The following is a 16,052-nucleotide window of genomic DNA, read 5'->3' on the forward strand; positions in this document are numbered from 1 at the left end:
GGATCTAATGTATTTGCCTCAAACAGTTGCTGAGTGAATGAAGGAAGGAGGTAATTCCCACAAAGAGGCAGGGAGAGGTTACCTTTAATGTATCTGACCTTCAGTAAGCAGATGAGTTTATGCATTTTATTCTCTTTTAAACAAAAGCAGCAATAATAGAATTTGTTTCCTGTCACATTTTCAACCTCCCTCTTGGAATTATGCAAGAAGCTTACTGCAGATCTAAGCCCTGGGGTTGTGTTCATTGTTTTAAAGGAGCATGACAGGGTGAGCTTTTCTACCTGTGTACATCATTCAAGGCCTGGCACACACCAGAAGACTACCCAAGATGTTTAGTCTACTTTTTAAAGTAAAATTTATGTCACATATACCTGGATTCAGCCAATTATAGAACAATTTCCTCTGCAAGGTGAACCTAACCCAAACGAAACCATGGGCTGGGTAAGGTGAGGTTCTTTCACTTACTTTATGAAAATGATCAAACCAGATGATTAGATTGTCCCTTCTAGCCGTAAGAGCCTATGGGTGCTTGTACATATGACAAAATTGGCCTTTAAACTGGCTTAACTGCCCTTCTGAACTGTGTTAATGGCATTGCTGTTTACATGTTTAGTGGTGTATTCCACTTTAATTTCATGATGATGTACATGTTCTGTGTCGTATTTAACTTTAAATAACTTTGTTACATAGCAAGGTAAAACCTTTCAGAGGTATTTTAGTTTGCTACGTAACAAAGTGCAATGGTGTGTGGGGTGCTGGAAGCTGAGACGGACTCAGGGAAGCTTGGGCTTGCAACATCCCATGCACCATCGTCTGCCACCAGCATATCAAGCCACCCTCCTGCTACCCTGTCGCTTTGCCCCAGGGGCAAGCCAGCCCATTCCTGGGTAGTCCCATGTGGCGGGAAGGTGGCGGGGATGGTGCATGGGGCGTTGGAGCCTACCGGTCTCTCCCAAGGGCAGGGGGCAAGCTGCCGGGAGGCCAAGTGGCCCCTGAGGTGTGAGAGACCCTGGATCTTTCCTATATGGTGGCGGCGTCTCCCAGACAGCACCCACCTGCAGGCACCTGACCTGGGAGGTCCTGGGGGGTGCCACCATTGTGGAGGGAAGCACCAGGCCCCACACAGCTCAGGGGCAGGCTTCACTAAGAAAAAAAAAAAAAAGAAAAAAGCATCTTTTTTTTCCTCCCGTAGCCTGCTTGCTAGCGTGAGCTGTACAGTGCTTCCCTGTGTGGCTGCGGCACTCCCTGAGACCACCCAGGTGGGCTTCTAGCGGGCAGGTGCTGCCTGGGAGTTCATTGCCACCATGGAGGAAAGAACCGGGGTCCTCTGCAGCTCAGGGACTGCTCAGCCTGTTGGCAGCTTGCCCCTGTTTCTGCGGAAGAGGCAAGAAGTCTCGGGGGGGAGGGATGAAGAGAAGAAGACTGGGCCCCTCACTGCAATACTTTTTTTCTGGTGGAGCCTGCAAGGTTGTGGGGGGAGGAGACGGACAGTGAGTGAGCCAACAGGCAGCTGTGATGCACTGTGATGTCACGTGACATCATGGAAGTCCCTAAATTGAAATGGTGGGTTTTTAATTGGGTCATTAAAAAGAAAATCACTGTTTCAATTTAGGGAGAACTAAACCCCCGTTGCATGTACAAGCACCCTATGTGTCTAAGAATTTAATTTCTTCTGTTACTTCAATAGATCTAGGACTTCACACTGTATTTTTAAGCTGCATGTGATGCTTTAGAAGCAAATTGATTACACAGGATTACCTTAGATTAGGTTACATTAGATTAGCTAATGACCATAACACACAGTTCTCTTTTTGGATGCAAGTCATGATAAAAGTTATGACAAAATCATGTAAAATTAAGTCATAGGTGGCTTTTGACATGAGGAAGTTTGAAATTGTGCTCACCTGTACATTAAAGATGTGCCGAACACAATTCTTTTCGTGAGTTACTATAAAATCCTTCTGCAGATACCTATCATTGTTTTCTTTAAATAATCCTCTGGAAGTCACTCTAGATGACTGGAGATCAGCATCCAGTGTTGCATTGTATCTAATTGCTAGAAAAAGAATGAACAACATTTTTGCTGAGCTTGGCTTTCACAGTAATCACACGGCATTTGGCTTCAATATTAGGGAATGATTGGTTTTGCCAGAAAACCTAAATATTTTACTGTTTTGTGTTAAGAGTGCAACCAAAGCAGTCTCAGAACTACAGTGGTCTATCTTCCTACTAAAGTTAGTCTAACAGAGTTAAAATGCTTAAATAAATGTTCATATCTATAAAGAGCATATCAAATGGCAATCAATACATTATCTCCTACAGATGTACACATCTATAATTTGGGCAGGAGGCCAGTCTGTAACACCAAGAATATTATAGATAAACACACCACAATCAGATCCCAGAAACCTACAGAATACTGCATATTTTAGTCCCTGAAATATAATTTGTCAGCTTGAAGATTAAAAAAAAAATACTATGGCTACTATTGTAAAAATTCAATTTTATTTTGTTGCTTAACAGTCATGATCAGGGTTCATGGTTTTCTCCGATTTAAGAAAATACCCAATTTTCAGTTAAAAAAAGGTAACCCCAAATCCACATTTTTCCTTGATTAAAATGAAACGCCACTATATCTATATCGATATCTATCTATACCTATAGATATCTATATATATTACTGGTGTTTCATCTAAATCATGGAAAATGGGGATTTGGGGTTACTTTTTTAAACTGAAAATTGGGTATTTTTTTTAAATCAGAGAAAACCAGGATCCCTGGTCATGAGCACTGGCACTCGTCATATGAAGTGGAAAAATGATCAAACTTATGTTGCCAATTGTAACAGGTGAGCCTCTTGTAAAATTTTCCCCATGCTTTTATCATAAATATTTGAAGATCAGTAGGCTCCTTTTTGAAAATCATTAATTTCCTAAAAGCTCAGATAGACCAGACTACTGAGTAACCAAGGTTTGCATTTAAATAATCATATAATTGGGGGGGTTTTCTTCTTTATTTTCCAGAACAATAGCTTGCCTCTGCTCATCAGATGGAGCAGAAAGTTCAGCACAAAGCACTTGGCTTGGGTGACTAGTTTTGTTAAATATGTTGGCTGCTGTTGCTTTTAACAGTATTGCACAGACAAGACCTAGTGTTTTCTACTTCCTTATCTCTCCAAAGCTGATCAGAGTGGCCCAGCCAAAGACTAGCTGGTGAGTTCAAGGGGGAATAACAGTAAAATTACTTGATATCCCTGACCTTTATTCCTCTCCCTAATGGTACTTTGTGGTAGAAGATGTGAGGAGACTGCCCTGTCCCTTGAAAGTGAAGGAGAACTTCCTTTAAAAGACAATAAGGAAATACTATCAGCTGGGATTTAAAAATGAAACAAATAAATATATTTTATAGTTAAATATTGTGGTAATTCCTTCTTTTCTGGTTTGTCATCCAGGGTTTGTTTTTAATTTTCCTTTATATTTACATTACAACATTATCAACAAAACTGATGTAAACAATGTGGTGGCTGTTCTTACCCACTTGGTTATTTCTATTAGCAGGCCTAAATGTGGCATCAAAACATATGTCAACAAGTATCTCAGTGTTCTTGTTCAGTAGACTGATTTTTTCAGGTGCAAATGTGGCACCGATGGAGACATTTGCAATGCTTTGTGACCTGAAACATAAAAACAAATAGCTAAGTGGGGTTTTAAGGACTCTTGATAAATCAGAAACTTTATTCTGGGATGGGCCTGCCTGTAATATTTTGGTTATTGGTTCCTACTGTAAACAACATGCCAGCTTGGTAGGTAGTTTTCTTTGGATTTCACAAGCGTAGCTGTAGGTAAAAAGTAGGTTTAAAATGGCTAATCCTCTTTTTGAAACATTTCTTATGTAATCATGGTAGTTGATATAACATCGGGGGTACTTGAGAAGGTCCTAGGAGGTACACGTGGGCAGGTGGGGAAGCACTGCCACGCACCATCCTCCTTTGGTACATTGCTCCAAAAAGGTTGAAAACCCCTGATATAACATAATGGGATATTTATGGGGAGTGAGACCTGATGAAGAATGTCTTTCATCCAAAAGCTCATCTAACTTTATCCCACCTACATAAGTTGGTCCAATAGAAGATATCACCCTAAGAAATCCTCGTCTCTTGCATGATTGTTTTCATGAACTTTTAATAATTTTTCACCAGTTAGAACAAATCACACTCTTATATTTGACTTTCAGGGCAACTGTCCCTAAATCGTTCTTTTAGGAAAGTCCCTGACATTATCTGAGGAAATGCAGAAAAGTTACATTTCTTTATTAATGAACACTTTTTTTTTTCAAAGAAAGATGCCTCTCATAATAACCAGTCCTGATATGGACAAAAGTCACTGAGAGAGAGAAACTATTTATAAAGTTGTGTTTCAACTAAGCTGTACTCTAATGTGCATGGGGAAAAAAACATGGCTTACGAAAGCACACAACATTTTCTGCTTGTGAAGTGATTTTTTTGTAGAATTGACAAAACTGTCTTGGCAATTGCTTTCCGGACAAAAAATAAATTTTGCCAAAAAAGGGTGCCAATTTTTTTTTCCACTGCTCTACGTGCTTACTTTACTGGACAACTCTTCCAAGCAAGACAGTCTATCAAAATGTCATTTGTTATTAAAAGTAATTGAGTCCAATGCTTTTTTTTAATTTGCTACTATGTTAGCATAATTACAAAGAACAAAATTAGCTCCATACCCATAGCAGTTTTTTCCTCCATTTTGTTAAATGACTGTACCCCGCTTACACTTGAAATATTAAAAAAAACTATCTGATTAAAGTAACTGACAAACCAGAGTTGCACGACATTTCCGTCAGCACCAACAGAAACATCAGTCATGTTGTCACCATTTAAGTCTCTGAGCCCATCTACTGATCTTCCAAAGTACTGGAGTTGCTTTCTAAAAGCAGAGTCTGATCCTGTAATTTTCTGGAAAAAAGAGCCTGGTTAATCAATGTTGCACATAATTGTTAATCTCTACAAAGAGAAGCATTAGCATTTGAATTTTAGGGGCACTGTGTTAATATGTAACATACTCATTCAGACAATTTTTTGTGGATATTTTCTGTATTATTTTTAAGCAATTTTTTCCTCTGGTCCCAAGTTAACAGATTGCTGTATTCCAGCTTTCCTTTACTAGATAATTTTATTCCCATCAATCAATATGGCCAAGTATAATAAATTTAATGGAATTTAACAAGCCTTTCAGCAGGAGGAAAGTTCTCACTGAAAAACTATTTTGCTAAAAACAACAACAATAACACTACCATACAGGTGGTACTATTATAGTTACTGTTATTATTATTAGTAGTGTATTGAAGCTGGATGCAAAATTTTCATGCATTTCTTTCCAAGTCTCTTCCTTAGCTACTATATATTGAAAGATTTCAGATTTGGGATTAATCCAATATTTGCTGGTCTACCACAGCTAGAAAAAGTTGCAAAAAAAGCCTGAAAAAATACTTTTCAGGAAGTGAGTTTCCTTGGTGTACAAAAGTCAAAAATACATAGTATCCTCATACTTCTTCCCCACATATGTTCATGTCACTTATCCCTCCACCTTTAATATCAATGCTACCAGTCTCATCTTCACAGTAATAATGTAAATGGTGTTGAAAAAGCGAACAGAAGACAATGCTGCTATTTAAAGAGGAAAAAGGAGCGGCTCAGAATAAACCCTCATTTTAATTAATCTTCCATCTTGAATCTAGCTCAATTGTCATATTGAAACATAAGACTTGGAATATAATAGTATTTAACAAAGTAATTTACCTGGGAATATTTGGTGCGAAGTGTCCTTTGATTTCCATTGTAAATGTAAATTGCTCCAGCATTTTGGTGTTCTAAAGGTGCGCCTATTATCACATCATTAAAACCATCCAAATCAATGTCTGAAAGCATTGCAATAGCAGATCCAAACCGAGCATTTTCTAACCCATTTGGACCTTCTAAGAGTTCTCGTTGATCTAAAATTCCCTTAAAAATAAAGAAAGAAAACAAAAATATTGTTTTACTAGATCAAACAAAATGGAAAAAAAATCTGTGTATTATTATTTCTAATGTGTATTAACTTGGTCTTAGCAACACTGAATTTCATCTGCAAACCCACTGTCTAGTTTGCAATGTTATATCCCATAACTGTGGCAAATACTTCAGAAGAAAAAAATAAAACATATTTTGCATAACAAAGAATTACAGCTAATATAAACTTAAATATGTCTTAAAGATCTTCTGTGTCTTTATGTTATTGTTTTAAGTATTTTGAAATTTTTAGAAGATACATCAATAACTAAAATTTCCAGTTTTGGTTTACCAATTCTTATGCACAGGAAATGGGAATTTTTGTGACTGGCCATAATTCTTTGAAAGAGGGCCAGAACTTCCTAGCTAACTAATGCAAAACCCAGGTGTGTAAATTTTTCATTCCTTGAACATTTTCATGTCAACTAAGGAAAAAAGCATGGAAGAATCATTTATATCTTCATAGCTGCCATGCTTTATGTCACTGCTTTGTATACAAAAAATGCTAGAAATGCTGGCCAGATTGTTTATCCAAAATGGCTAGCAATTTAATTCTGGTGATATATGTAAATGATACAAATCAACTTTATTTTTACATAAGGGGTGTCAAACTTACCTGGCCCTGTAGTATGCATCTGGATGAGTGGGAAAGATAAGTGGCACAGGGATGGTCCATGGGCCAGACCAGACCCAGAGACCAACCATGCATTCCGGATCCAGTGCAAGTCCTGGAGAGGCCACCATGGGCCTCCTGGTCCTGCTCTGGCCACTTAAGGACTGTGCTGTATGTGGCAGCCAAATGCTGGGGCTGTGCTGCATGGCCTGGAGCTGCCACTACAACACTGTGCTGCGTGGCCCTGGAACTACTGCTAGAGGGCTTTGCTGCATGGCCCAAGAACATGATGCTAAAGGTGGCACATGACCACTCTGGGGCTTTGCTGCTCTGGGACACAAGCCACAGTGGGTACCATTTGCAGTGCATGGGGCCATCTGGTGCACCCCATATGGTGCACCCCATACTACCTGTGGGTCACTCTAAGACCCACGGGAAGCCGGGTGGCACCAGGGGCCAGATTATACCCTGCCCCTCCCCCATTTAAATTACTGACTCTCCACATTCTGACAAATATTTTTAAAATAAAATTAATTGTGTCACTTAAACAGAAGAAAAGTGTTAAGACATTTCCCAATCTATTTGATTTACAAAACTGAAAACCTCTTACATCAAGTTCTATTTTTCTTTTTTCTTTTTGCCTAATTTTCCATTGCCACATAGAGCTGGTATGTCAGCTGTCAACAGTAGCACTTTTGTCCTGCTTAGCAGCCTGTAAAAGCAGAGTTGGAACTCTGAGAAGTGAGAATTCATTTTTCACCCCCCACACTCAGTTCTGCAGATAAGAAACCTCTCTATGGGACCTCCACTCTCCCTGAAACTGTCTGTGTTCCCTACAAGAGATTTCCAAGTTAAAAAAAAAAACAAATACAAAACTATTTTGCAGATAGGGACTGATCTATCCACCGACTCACATAGGCAACAGCTTTGCCGTCCTTATATGCTACTTGATTTGACTGTTTGGTTTCAATACAGGTGCTATACAACCAAATCTGTAAGGGTAGCTCTAATCAGGAGAAGAGTAACACCGCTTAATCTGTAGGTTTCACAAATAAAAATCTGCATTCTGTTTTCTATGATTAATGGAATTATCTTGAATATGGTGTTTACCACTCACTCTTGAGGCTGTTCATGGATTCCAAAAGTTTCAGGAGTTTTAATGCCAATATTCAGTCATTTGAAAATATCTCCTGGATGTTTGTTGTTTAGAGGATTTTAAAAGATTTGAGTCAGCCAATCATGAGGCAGAAATAATATTCTGTGGCTTAAGTGAGGTGAGGTGAGGTGAGAAATGAGAAACCATGAATAATAAATAGAGAATAAGCAATTTAATGGTTTGCAGACAATGCATAAGCAGAGATCATTTATCAGAATGATTTTGGGAAGAAAAACAACTACTGAACAGATTTGCCAAAATCAGAATCAGACTGCAAATGATTCACTGGCCAAAATATTATGGCTGTAAGCTTTTTAGGTCATGGATCACTTTTTGTTATTTGTTGGTACAGTATGATTCCTTGATCAATTGTAGTTATAACTCCACTTCTCAGTAAGACTTCATTACCAGAAGCCTGGAGTAAGAACTGAAAATATGAAAGATATAGATGCCAAGTCTCAATGCAAGCTATCCATCCATTTAATTATTACCTGTCTTATGGAGAACATGTAAACTCTTCCTTCTTCTTTCTTTAGGTCATTCATAAACATCGGTGCCCCCACTAATAGCACATCTGTAACTGAATCTCTGTTAACATCCACTGAGCATACCACACTGCCAAAGTAAGACCCAATCTGAAATTGACAGCAAGAGAGTCATTTTTATATATGTTATAAATTATACTATTTTAGAACATGATCCTCCAGAAGAACCATAAAGATCACACTCAAATTATATAATGAGTGGACAAACTAAAAATTGGGCCTTGAATGTTATGGACTTGACTACTTGCAATATTTTTGTGTGCGCAATAAAAATGCCAAATCAGAAACCTGTTTAGTGTACTTTTTAAAACAATATTTTTAGCGTATTCAACCCATTGGATCCTTTTCTTAGCTATTTGATTTGATGGGATTTGTCAAGAGCAAAAGCTGTTCAAGGTCTTTATTGGTACGTATTTACTATCCTTAAGGAAAAAAGCTCTCTCCCCTACACCAAAGCCTGAAAATGCAGGGTTAATTTACATGCAGGGTTGACTGCATGTAAGCATAATCAGAAAAATACAGCACTCTCTGAAAGTTACAGAATGTGTCTTAAACATTGAAAGAGCATAGCTGCAGTGAAAGGGTCAAATAGGATTCTAAATGTTTTCCAGGAATATGAATTTTCAAAAGAAATGTATAACAGAGCAAATATGAATAAGTATTTTTACTGCTGTGTCTTAAAAAAAATAGACATCTACAGAATTAATGTTGGTGATCAAATATTTATACTTGCCTGCTCTCCTCTCTGGGACTGAATGACTGTGACATTGCCATGACTGTCAACATCATAAACCACTACTCTGCCAGTGTAATTGGATCTTGGTGCACCAGCGACAAAATAAACAGCCTCTTGAGTTGAGATAACAGCAACAGAATAACCTGGGAACAGAAGTTAACATGCTACATATGAGATATCAGGGAAAAGTAGAGTTAGTTATCAGTAAAAGCAGTATAGATGAAATGATCTGGTGTCTTAGTTATGGACATTTATGCAGCCAGGTTGGAGATTTGGGTTTAGAAGATATGTTACATGTATGTACCAAATTCACTTATGCTTGAATTTATTAGGAAGATATTGTTTTCAAAGGTAGAAAACAAAATAAAAATTCTTTTAGCACTTGGACAGAGAAACTCTGACAATAGTCTTGTCTATTTAGTAAGGTGCTGAGTACAAAGAGGTCATCTGGGTGTGATGGTAGAAATGGTAGCCCTAGAATAACGAATGAGGACAAAACATCTGAGCCAATCTTCACGCTGGGTAGGCCTGCAGAGAAATACCTAGTTACTATAATAGCCTCACCATCCTCTTCCGCAAGACACAATACCACTGCTTTGAATGTCTTTAATACCTGAAAACATTTTAAATCCATATAAATCCACTGTAAGCCTGTATATACAGTATCTTTTGCTTTACTACACTAACTTTACTTTAACAGAAGAGAAGTAAATTGTTTTGTTTTATAGTACCTCAGCTTACACTGAAGAGCAAAACACAGTTAGGACACAACTTCTCACCACTTCCTATAAGGCAGCTAAAATAAATCAGAATAAGTGATTTTGAAAATGTGCACCTTGAATTAATTCAAATCAGTATTAAAAAAGGAGAGGTCTTCTCAGGCAATATATAAATTTGTTCTAGGGAAAGCCTTATATTGGGCATTGGTAAGATGCCAGGGGGATCAACGGAGCAGTCTGTCACTAAGAGAGAAAACAAAGCTAGCACAGATAAATGATGAAAACCCAAATAAAAATGATCTTTTTAAGCATTACAAACTATATGACCCTCTCCTATCTCTTCCTTTTTCAAAGTGCATAATGTGTCAGTGTGGTGGATACAGGATCTCACCAAACCACAGAAAGCAGAACATGGTAAAGAAGAAAAAAGTTAGTAAGTAAATTCTACTACGTGCAAATATTTCAAGGATAGGAAATTGATACTTAACTTGTGAATAAGTATTCTTTTAGTAATAAGGTGCCAGAGAAGATAAGTTTTCAAAAAATAGTTGATGTAACATGGCAGATTAATAAACCAAGACAGGGCTATCCAACTGGTGGCCTATGGGCTATATGTGGCATGCAAGAGGTTAGCATGTGTCCTTGGACTGCTGCCCAACCACCACTCCACTTCAGTGGAGCTCCTGCTCCAGTGCCAGCAGGGTTCTCTGGATTCCCCCTTCCTCTCCCAGCTTCTGGTTCTTACCCCTGATGCCAAGGGGTGGGCTAGTACAGCTGGAGTACCCGGGCTGTGGGTGCAGCAGTGTCTCCAAGATGCTTATGCTTCACTCAGGAAAAAAAAAAGAAGCTGGACTTTGGAGGCTGCACATGCAGCAGGAAAAGGAGCCAGGCTGTATGTGCAGTGGCAGCAGGAGGGCTGCTACTTGCATAGTGTGCCTAGAAAGGAGGAAGGGAGTGTAACTGTGCATGCTGCATGCACAACAGGGGAAGGAGCTAGGCCTCACAAGATGCAGACATGGCAAGTAAAAGAGCTAGGCTTCCAGCACGGTATACCTGACAGGGATGGTATGGGGAAGGGGAGAAAGCAGGCTGTGTACATGGTGGCAAGGAAGGGGACGTGTGCGAGTCTCAACCACCCAGAGAAGCCATGGCAGGTTCAGTGGTAGCCAATCTCGGGGGGGCACGTGCCCCCCTACGTGTTGCCTATGCCCCCAGTGGCCCAGAAGTTGGACAGCCCTGAACTAAGAGAATCAAGTTGGCTGGTTTGGCTGAGTACAGAAATGATTCTGAAAACAAACAGTGGATATTCATAAAACTTCTGTTAAACTCTAGTCATGTTTCTAAAGCCATGAACCAAACTGAAAAAGACAATAGAAAGAAAGAGCATAGATGAGCTGATGACAACTGAGCAGCTTTTGATCTAGTTGTAATGGAGGAATAAATAGGTAAACAGAAATAATGGTCATAAATTTAATGCACTATATAGCCTTTTCCAGTTCCTTTAACATCTTATATCCTTGTGATTTTTTAAAGGATATTTCAGAACATCCCATTAACATTTCAGTTATTCATCCATATTTTATGGAGAACTAAAATAATAAAGGATTTTGTTGAATCCATGATCAGTAAATAAAACAGATTAATGTTCAGTAGGACTGTACGAAGCTTCGGGTGGTGATTCGATGTGGAGGAGATTCGGCCCGATTTGGTGGCCGAATCTCCGAATCTGAATTGAATCAGGGGACCAATTTAAAAGGCCTGAATTGATTCAAAGCTCTCCAAATCTTCAGAAAAGATTTGGAGAGCTTTGATGATTCAGGTAGTCCCCGGTGGCTGCAGCAGGGAGCTGCAGCTGACTCCAAGCTGGTAAATACTAGGGGAGGGGACCATGGGGGAACCCCTGCCAGCCCCACAACCCCCCCTGCTCCTCCAGCCCCCCCACCTGCTCGCCCATCTCCCCACCCCACTCCTCCCACTCAGTTCTTTAAAGAAAAGCCCTGGTGCTCACCAAGTGCTGCCTGAAGGGGGGGGCCGTGGGGGGTGATCCCTGTTGCCCCCTACTGCCTATGCTGCATGGGGAGCTCTGCCATGAGCCACCCCCCACCCTCTGCTCCCCCATCCCCCCCATGGGTGCCCCACCCGGGCCAGTTCTGGCCCTTTAAGAAAAAGTAACCAAGAAAAGCCCAGGGACTCACTGCTCCTGTAGTGGCCTTGGGACTTTGGGGGGCTCATGCAGAGCCCCCCCACATGGTGTGGGACAGTGGGCGGCAGCAGAGATCACCCCCCTGCCAGCAGGAGTGGTGAGTTCGGGGGTTTTCTAATTTTTTTTTCCTTAAAGGGCTGCAGCTGGCTCAGGCGGGGCACCCATGGGGGGCTGGGGGAGTGGGGTTCATGCAGCGTGGGGCAGTGGGGGGCAGCAGGAATCGCCCCCCTGCCTGGCAGCATCCGGTGAGCCAGGGCTTTTTTTTTTAACAAGTACCAGGAGCTGAGGCAGGCAGGGCAGCCATTGCCAGGCTGGGAGAGTGGGTGGGGGATGGGCCTGGCTGATTCAGAGATTCAGCAGCAGCTGACTCTCCGAATGAGACTCGGCTGAATCGAATCAGGACAGTGATCCGAATCACCAAAAGTCCCCCAAATCGGCCAGATCCGAAGTGAATACTAGCTTCTTCACACAAGCCTAATGTTCAGCATTCTTTTTTCCTCCCAAGTCAGTTTTTAAAAGTACTCTGTAGGATGGATAAACTTCTGACATATTAGGCAATAAATATTTCAGCCCCTTACCTAGGTATGAACTATGATTTCTGTCTTGTAGGATTTGTTCAAATGTTTGACTAGGAAATGTTGTCGCTTTGTTTGATGACTCCTGAATTACAGTTCCACTCCAGTCATAAGCCCCAACAGCACCCAACATCAGAAGGTCCTTAAAGCAGTAAAATTAAAATGTAAGAACTTCCTGCTTCTTTGGTTAGCACAAGGGAGTTGGGAGATAAATTATGTGAATTATATCATCATTGTGATTCTATTTAAATACTTGTAAAACTCAGGTGTGAGCTGGACAGCACAATAAATAAAGATCTTGAATTCTGTGGACACAATGGCTTCTAATATTGCAACCAGCAAGACAGCATCCAAGTCCTAACAAAATTTTAACCCAATATACTCCTACAAATCTATAAAGATGTCGTATCGAATTTAATAAACACTGGAAAAGCTTTCTTAATTTTTGCTGTTTTCTATCCGTAAGTGCCCAATTTCTTATACCATCTATACTGGGTTAATATTGGAGTTCTTTTTCATCCTTTAAGTTGCTTTAGAATTTTTTGTGGGGAAGAAATAACTAAATGGAGATAATTATTAGGTTTTCAGAGTTGAAAAAATATTTAAACACTATTTAAGATATTTAGCCTAGGAACTCTAGAACTGTGGTTGAAGTGTTCTAAAACTTATTTATGAAGAAAAATATTTTTATAGTATTACAGTATTTATTCTAAGTTATATGTATAAGGTTACAACATAAAATATTCTTAACTTAAAAATACTGTACTGTAGTTTCTTCAGACTAAAAACTTAAAAAAAAATCCTCACAGGATTGAAATCAAACATCCAAAATTTGAGCTCTAATTTGCAGGATTTGTTTGAGAAAAATCATAAGCAATTGAAAAAACCTATTAAATGCAGAACAGATTATTCAACATTAATTATCATTACTAGAAAATGGTATAATGCATGAAATAGGATTTCCATCTTTACCTAATATATTTTCTCCCTCTTTTATGAATTTATAAAAAACCAATGTCAGGGAGCTGTAACTCAAGATGGCTGACAGATGTTAATTTACTTGCACAATTGGTATCTGATTAATTTTATGCCAGATCCCAAAAATTGTGCTTCCTGACATACCACACAGTTCTTGAAATAGGCCATAAAATTAGCTGGGTTCCAACTGTGAACAACTACCAGGGTTTTTAAGTGTTAGGTCCCAGAGATCAAGGAAAGGCCCCTACATCCTTGATTTCCAGTCCCTGGGGATATTTAGAAAGTACGCCCACAGCTAGGCTGCAACTGCAGTTTTTACAGCTCCCCAAAGTCAGGCTCATGGCAAACCCTGATCCCATCTGCCTCTGGGGATCAGGGCCAGAGTCAGGTAGGAGGGGAAGTGGGGTAGCGGTGGCCAGGTCCTAGACTTAGGCCTGCCACTGGCCTGATCCTGATGATTCGGTAGGGGACAGTTGCATCCCAGACCCTGCGGTTGCTCCATGTTGGATCCGGATGCTCAGCTGAGCATTGGAATGTTGCGTGAGGTAGCCCTGACATGCCACACACTTTGAGGCATAAAGATGTTCCACATTAAATGTGGAATGTCTTTGTGGCTCATCTGTTACATTATTATGGTATAAATTGGCTTCAATGTGTGGCACACTGGGTGCGTCTACATGTACCCCTACAGCACCATTGTTACAGCGCCGTCATTTAGTACCTCCTTTAGGAAATACTAAAAGATGGCGCAGTAACGGCTGTTGCATAGTTATTTGTAGCTGCTACGTCACTGTAGTGACGTGCTACAGCAAGGGCCCACTGACACTATTGTTTGGGTCTGCTGATGTAACGTAGTGTCTCATGTAGACACGTCTACTGTTACTATTTATAGCATGATTCATACGATAACCACGCCATAAATATAACACCTGCCAGGTCCTTCAGCTTATGTTAATACAGATAAACCATGGTGTGCTGCTCTCCTTGTTTATATTGGAAGAAATCATAAATAAAATGTAGTTTTTTATACTGTATTGTTGTTTATTATTCTTAATTTATGTTGCATTTCTATATCTCTAGTTATTTCTATTATATCTAGTGTAAGCCAATGCTGACACTATACTAACACTAAATGATTCACTATACGTACCTTTTTTTGTGAATAAAGAGCACTGAAGCCCACTTGTGACATTTCCATTTGGAATGTATTGCCTTGATCTGTACCTGGTGCAATAACATAACTTTGTTATTCATATATTTTTTAAACCAGTAGAATATTACTTGTGCAAGATGTTGAGCCCAATCCTGGTGCTGATGAGGGCAAGTGGAGCAGGAATGAATATTTAATTTGACAAATAAATAATTAGCAATAATTATATAATAATACCAAATACATTACATGCTTTCAAAACTCCACATCTTCTTAAAACATACTCAGCATTGCTGACTATGGAAATCTAATATTTAAATGGTAATATTTATCAAGATTTTAATAAGGCACAGGAATCATCCACATTTACAAGATATTAACAAGGATATCAGTGTGAAGACAGACTATTGTAATCCTTCAGTACCTCAGCTGGTAAAAGCTGGCATAGCTCTCAAGACCCCTGGAGTATATTACCTTCTATACTAAATATACGGTCTCCCAGTGTTCCTGCTTCTTCCAAAAGCGCAGCCTCAGAGGACACATTAAAGAAATACTTTTCTGTTGGAAGACTAGCAATTCCTTTGATTTCTTTAATTAAATTTTTAGTGTCAAGTTCATTTCTGATTAAGTATCCTAAAACCTTGAAAAAGAGAAAAAGAAACCTTGGTGTGACTTAATTCCATCAGTATTACACATGCAGATACTTGATATATGACAGGAAATTGAAATTAATGTAGAGTCTCCAGCCAAAATCCATTTCCCCCACAAATTATTCATGCAATTCTTAACCCAACATCTTACATTGACTACCTGACATTTATAGTAAGATGAACTGATGTTAGTAGATAAGAAAATAAAAAGTATTATGGCAATCATAATATTAAGGTCAAGAAATTGAATCCGAGCCCTCTAGCTTTGCAATTTCTGCAGCCATTTACACCCATGCCAAGTGAGCACAGAGCAGATACATCAAACTGTAGCATCTTCCATTCCCTTCATACATCTGTAAAAGACCATTCACAGAGAAAGGCAGTGGGAAAAAAAATCAAAACCCACACTGTTTAACCATTTTTGTCAAACTTGCCAGCTTTGAAGTATTGTGTTCTTACATGACAAACAACTCAAATGGGAAAAGAAATGTAAAAGAAACTAAAGAGTATAACACTGAGGAATGGTCAGGGTTCACTAACCCTACTTTTTAAGCCAAAGAACATTAACCAACGAAAATGATAATTAATATAAACTATTAATTATATACAAAAACTTAAATTACATTGGTTGCCAAATGTGAGGTCCATCCCATTCCCATCTTGGTG

General features: G+C 39.4%; 1 protein-coding gene across 1 annotated transcript in view; it reads right to left on the reverse strand.

Moving 5' to 3' along the window:
• The window catches only part of ITGA2 (integrin subunit alpha 2), a 125,848-nt gene that overhangs the window by 34,732 nt on the left and 75,064 nt on the right, over positions 1 to 16,052 (reverse strand). The window contains exons 9-17 of the mRNA XM_019517878.1: positions 15,211 to 15,376; positions 14,737 to 14,810; positions 12,612 to 12,750; positions 9,109 to 9,254; positions 8,322 to 8,465; positions 5,813 to 6,016; positions 4,833 to 4,969; positions 3,534 to 3,673; positions 1,905 to 2,056 (exon numbers count right to left, since the gene is read on the reverse strand). Coding sequence (XP_019373423.1) covers positions 1,905 to 2,056; positions 3,534 to 3,673; positions 4,833 to 4,969; positions 5,813 to 6,016; positions 8,322 to 8,465; positions 9,109 to 9,254; positions 12,612 to 12,750; positions 14,737 to 14,810; positions 15,211 to 15,376 — 1,302 coding nt within the window. The remainder of the gene's footprint in view (positions 1 to 1,904; positions 2,057 to 3,533; positions 3,674 to 4,832; positions 4,970 to 5,812; positions 6,017 to 8,321; positions 8,466 to 9,108; positions 9,255 to 12,611; positions 12,751 to 14,736; positions 14,811 to 15,210; positions 15,377 to 16,052) is intronic.

The sequence above is a fragment of the Gavialis gangeticus genome, unplaced genomic scaffold (genome assembly GCF_001723915.1).
Source record: "Gavialis gangeticus isolate Ggan-Ray unplaced genomic scaffold, GavGan_comp1, whole genome shotgun sequence".
Classification (NCBI taxonomy): Eukaryota; Metazoa; Chordata; order Crocodylia; family Gavialidae; genus Gavialis; species Gavialis gangeticus.